At 71.0% G+C, this 5,702-nt stretch overlaps 1 protein-coding gene across 1 annotated transcript; it reads right to left on the bottom strand.

Annotated features, from left to right (window-relative positions):
• Positions 1-1,151, bottom strand: LEP (leptin; the record flags this gene model as incomplete). The annotated part of the gene is made up of 2 exons (XM_082785542.1): positions 1-363; positions 1,008-1,151. 2 exons carry the CDS (start codon positions 1,149-1,151, stop codon positions 1-3), a joined length of 507 nt encoding a protein of 168 aa, XP_082641668.1.
• Positions 1,152-5,702: the final 4,551 nt, after the last annotated feature.

Below are 5,702 nucleotides of genomic sequence, written 5' to 3'. Positions count from 1 at the left end.
TTAGCAGGCGGGGGCCGCGTCGAGGCGCGCGGCGATGCCGTCGAGGCAAGCGCGGAGCCGGGCCAGCGCCAAGCCGGCGACCGTGTGCGGAGCCTGGGCCAGCAGCTCGGCCAACCCCGGGGGGGGCACCTCGGCTTGCCGGGGGGGGGGTCCGCAACCCGAGTGAGCGGCCAGGGCGGTCAGGAGGCTGCGGAGGTTCTCCAGGTCGCTCAAAATTTGAGGGGGGGGCGCGGCGGCGGCGGGGAGGGCGCGCAGGAGGCGCTGGAAGAGCTGCAGCCGCTGCTCCATCGCCCCCAGCCCCTCGGGGGGGCGCGCCCCCGGCATCGCCTCCAGCCCCAGCACCCGAGGGCCCAGCGGGAAGAGCTGCGAGGAGATTGGGGGGGGGGGGTCACCGGGGGGGGGTGGTGGTGGTGGGGGGGGGGTCACTCCCGTATCCGTCCCTGTGGATCCTCTTTGGGGTCCCGTTTGGCCAGGGGGAGCCCTTGGGGATGTGGGGATGTGTGGGGGCGCCCCCCCCCCCACAGCCCCGAGGTGACACGGGTGTCGCCGTCACGGGTGACCCCCCCCCTGGGGACCCCCCCCTGGGACAAGGGGACACCCCCCCCCCCACCCCGAGGTGCCACGGACATCCCTTTTTGGGGAGCGGGACCCTGCGCCACCACGGGGGTCCCACCCCGGGGACCCTCAGGGACACGGGACCACCCACCCCACCCCCCCACTGACCCCCCCAGGACCACCACAGGGCACAGGACCCCCCCCCACGACACTCACCCCACCCTGGGGACCCTCAGGGACACCGTGCCACCCCCCCCACCCCCCCATTCCCCCCCCCACATAACCACACAGTGGCGCAGGACCCCACACCCCTCCCCTTATCTCCATCCCCCCCCTCATTGCCACGAACCTCCCCCCCCCGGGGGGACCCTCGCAGCCCACCTCCCCCCCCCTTCACCCACCCCCCCGTGGCCCCCCCTCGTGCCCCCCCCCTCCCCGTGTCGCTGCCTTGCCTGCAGGAGCTGGATGCGGGCGCTGAGGGTGCGGGCGAGGCTGCGGGTGTCCGCCCAAACCTTTTCGGGGCGCACGGGGCGGCCACCAGCCGGGGGGGGCCACAGCCACAGGAGCCCCCAGAGCCACGCGCTGTGACACCGCATGCTGCCAGGGGCTGGGGGGGGGGGGGGGGACAGGGGGGGGGACAAGGGGGGGTCAGCACTCGGTGCCCCCACCTCTCCGAAACACCCCGAGCGCACCGCAGGGCACCCGGGGAGCGGCGTCACCGGGGGGGTCCCCAAGACTCGCGCCCCGCGCCCCGTGGGTGACGTGGGTGGGGGCGCGGAGCCAAGTGGGACACGGTGCCAGGGGTGTCCCCCCCCCACCAAAAGGTTCCTGGGGGGGGGGGGGGGGACACGGTGACACCGGGGGGGGGGCTCGCCAAGCCGTGGGCACGTGCGGCCTTCCCGGAGCTGCCCTTTCGCAAGGGCCACCGGTGGCACAAGGTCACCGGCCCTGACCGCGGGGCTGGCACCGGGCCCCCCCCCCCCCCGGGGGTGGTGGTGGGGGGGACACGAGGTGACAACGAGGTGACATTTGTGTCCCCCCCCCCCAAAAAAAAATATGTACTCACTGGATGCTGGCACCCGCTCGCTGAGCCTGTGGGGGGGGAGAGCAGGGTGATGGGGACGTGGGGACATGGGGAGGTGTCCCCTGAGGTCACCGAGGGGGGGGGGACCCCAAATTTGGAGCCCGGGGTGTGGTGGGGGGGGGTCCTGGGGGCGTGGGGGGGCTGTGGGGTGTTCTAGGGAAGGGGTCCTAAGGGGAGGGTAAGGGGGGGGTGTCCCAAGGGAAGGGGTCATAAAGGGAGGGGGGTCCCTGGGGGGGGGGCAAAAAGGGGGTGTAGCCCAAAAGGGGGGGGGTGTCCCAAAAGAGGGGGGTGTCCCAAAGGGGGGGGCATCCCAGGTGGGGGGTGTCCCAAATGGGGGTGTCCCTAGGGATGAGGGGGTCCTAAAGGGGGGGGGGGGGGGACCTATAGAGGGGGTGTCCCAGGGAAGGGGTGTCCCAAATGGGGGGGGTATCCCAAATGGGGGGGGGCGTCCCTAGTGGGGGTGTCCCTAAGGAAGGGGGGGGTCCCCAAGAGGGGGTGTCCCAAAGGGGGGGCGGTGTCCCACAGAGGGAGCATCCCAGGGAGGGGGCGTCCCAAGGAGGGGTTATCCTAAAGGGGGGGGGGTGTCCCAAAGATGGGGGGGGGGGTACCCCTAGTGGGGGGGGGGGTCTCGGGGGGGGGGTCCCGCTTACCTGGGCCGCCCCGTCGGGTCCGGTCCGGTCCCATGGCCCCGGCCCTGTTATATAGCAGCCCGCCCGCCCCCGCCCGTGGCTCCCCGCCCGGCCCCCCCCCGCGTGTGTCCGTCTGTCCGTCTGTCCATCCAGAGGGACCCCCCCCCGCAGTGAAAAAGGGGGGAGGGGGGGTTCAGGGGTATAGGGGTTGGGGGGGGGCGAAGGGGAAGGTTCAGGGGTATTGGGGTTGGGGGGGGGGGGATGCACCGAGCACAGGGGGTGGGGGGGTCCCAGGGAGCACGGGGGGGGGGCCCGGTACATATAGTGAGGGGGGGGGGGCTGGGGACACACGGTGTGGGGTGGGGGGGGCTGGGGGGCACACGGGGGGGTCACGGAGTGAGGGGGGGCTGGGGACAGGCACGATTTGGGGAGGGGGTCCCTGGGGATGCACAGTGGGGGGGGGGTCCTGGGGCCATGCACATCGTGGGGGGGGGGTCCCAGGGACACACAGTGTGTGGGGGGGGTCCCGGGGCCATACATGGGGGGGGTCCCGGGGTCATACATGGGGGGGGGGTCCTGGGGACAGGCACGATTTGGGGAGGGGGTCCCTGGGGATGCACAGTGGGGGGGGGGGTCCTGGGGCCATGCACATCGTGGGGGGGGGGTCCCAGGGACACACAGTGTGTGGGGGGGGTCCCGGGGCCATACATGGGGGGGGGTCCTGGGGACAGGCACTATTTGGGGAGGGGGTCCCTGGGGACACGCAGCATGGAGAGGTCCCGGGGCCCTGCACATCGGGGGGGGGGGTCCCGGGGCCATATATAGGGGGGGGGGGTCCCGGGGACAGACACGATTTGGGGGGGGGTCCCTGGAGCCCCACGAGCCCGGGGAGCCCCACGGGCCGGGACAGACGGACACGGCCACACGGACGGACGCACGGACACGCGCCCCGCGCCTACGTGCGCACGGCCAGGGCACCCGCACCGGCACGGGGCGCGCCCCCACCCCCCCACGGCCACGCCCCCCCCCCCCAGGACACGCCCCACGGCCACGCCCACGCGGGACACCCCCCCACACCCCGCCACGAGTGTCCCCGCGGGGGGGGTCCCGTTCCCAAACCCTTTGTCCTGTAACAAGAGGGGGACACGGTGGGGACCCCCCCCCCCTAACCAAGGACAGGGACACGCAGGGACACCCGCCCCACGCCCACCCCACGCCCACCCACGCGTGTTTCCCCCCCCCCCGGGGGTCCTGGGGGGGGTGGTGAGGGCAGTCCCACCCCCCCCAGTGCTGCTCCAGGGAGCCCAGGGTGTGTGGGGTCACGGGGTGCCCACGGTGTCACCTGCATGGGGACACGGGGGGACACGGGGCAGGGCTGCTGGGTGGAGTTGGGATGGGAAGGGATTGGGATGGGGATGGGGATGGGGATGGGGATGGGATGGGATTGGGATTAGATTTGGGATTGGGATTGGATTTGGGATTAGGATGGGATGGGAATGGGATGGGGATGGGATGGGATTGGGATTGGATTTGGAATTGGGATTGGGATTGGGTTTGGAATTGGGATTGGGATGGGATGGGATGGGGATGGGATGGGGATGGGATTGGGATTGGGATTGGGATTGGGATGGGATGGGGATCGGATGGGATGGGATGGAGACGGGATGGGGATGGGGATGGGATGGGATTGGGATTGGGATTGGATTTGGGATTGGGATTAGGATTTGGATGGGGTGGGATGGGATGGGGATGGCAGCACAGGGACAGTTATGGGATGGGCACCGGGGCTGTGCCCTGCTGGGGAGCACCACCCCGTACCCTATCAGGGACCCCCCCAGCCTTGGGGCCCCCCCAGGACACCTCTCTGCCCCCCACCCCCCCCATTTCCACTTCCCACAGACAGCCCCAGGCCCCCCACTGCAAAACCAGCCCCCCCCCCGCCCCCCCAGGGGCTGATGGTGGCGGGGGAACGGGCTGGAGGCTTGTCCCCAAATGTCCCCAGCGTGGGGTCGGGGTGACGCAGGGACACAACGGGGACATCCCTGCTGCGGCCCCGCATCACCCCAGCCCCTACAAGGGGGGGGGTGAGCGGGGCTTTGTTGTGGGATTCCCCCCCCCTCCCAGGACCCCCCCCCAGGCATCCCATGGTGAGGGTGAGCCAGGGGGCAGCTGGGGACAGGGCCGTGTCCCTGCTCGGTGTCCCCGTCACCTCCCCGTCTGGGTCCCATGGAGAGGTGTGGGGGGGTCTGGGGTGTGGGGGGGTCCCTGGATTTGGGGTGTCCGTGGCTGGGAAGGCAGCGAGGGGGGGGGGGGAGGGAATTGCCCAAGAGAGCTCCGGGCTGGGCAAACATTGACACAGCGCTGCCAGGAAGGGGAGGGACGGGGCCCTGGGGACACGGGGACACCCGCACGGCACCCGACGCGTCTGGGTCGTGCGTGGGGACACGCGTGGGAAGGGGACACCCCCGGGGGTGCAGCCGGGCACGGTGCGGGGTCACCGTGGGGCTGGGTGTCCCCTGTGGGGCCGGGTGTCCCCTGTGGGGCTGGGTGTCCCTATGGGGCCATGCACCCCCATGGGGCTGTGTGTCCCCATGTACAGACCGTGGGGCTGTGGGGCCGTGTGTCCCCCCTACGGGACTGTGTCCCCCTGTGGGGCCGTGTCCCCATGTGCACATTGTGGGGCTGTGTCCCATTATGGGACTGTGTCCCCTATGGGGCCGTGTCCCCCTGTGCACACCATGGGGCTGTGTCCCCCTATGGAGCCGTGTCCCCCTGTGCACATTGTGGGGCCGTGTCCCACTATGGGGCTGTGTCCCCCTATGGGGCCATGTGTCCCCGTATGTACATTGTGGGGCTGTGGGGGCCATGTCCCCCTATGGGGCCATGTCCCCCTGTGCACATTGTGGGGCTGTGTCCGCCCATGGGGCCGTGTCCCCCTAATGGGGCCATGTCCCCCTGTGCACACTGTGGGGCCGTGTCCCCCTAATGGGGCCATGTCCCCAAGTGCTCATTGTGGGGCTGTGTCCCACTATGGGGCCGTGTCCCCCTAATAGGGCCGTGTGTCCCCATGTGCACATTGTGGGGCCGTGTCCCCCCATGAGGACACATACCCCTAATAGGGCCGTGTGTCCCCATGTGCACACCATGGGTCCGGGTCCCCCTGTGGGGCCATGTCCCCCTAATGGGTTCATGTCCCCATGTGCACATTGTGGGGCCGTGTCCCCTTACTGGGGGCCGTGTCCCCTTGTGCCCCCATGGGGCTGTGTCCCCCTATGGGGCTGTGTCCCCATGCGCACACCATGGGGCTGGGTCCCCCTATGGGGCCGTGTCCCCGTGTGCCCCGTGGGGCTGTGCACACCCTACACACACACGTCCACGTGCGCCCCCAGACACGCACCTACCCACACGTCCGCTTGCACACGCGTGTGCATGAC

This window comes from Aythya marila (genome assembly GCF_965140915.1).
Source record: "Aythya marila genome assembly, contig: HAP1_HAP1_SCAFFOLD_988, whole genome shotgun sequence".
Classification (NCBI taxonomy): Eukaryota; Metazoa; Chordata; class Aves; order Anseriformes; family Anatidae; genus Aythya; species Aythya marila.
This window is presented reverse-complemented; position numbering and strand designations above follow the sequence as displayed.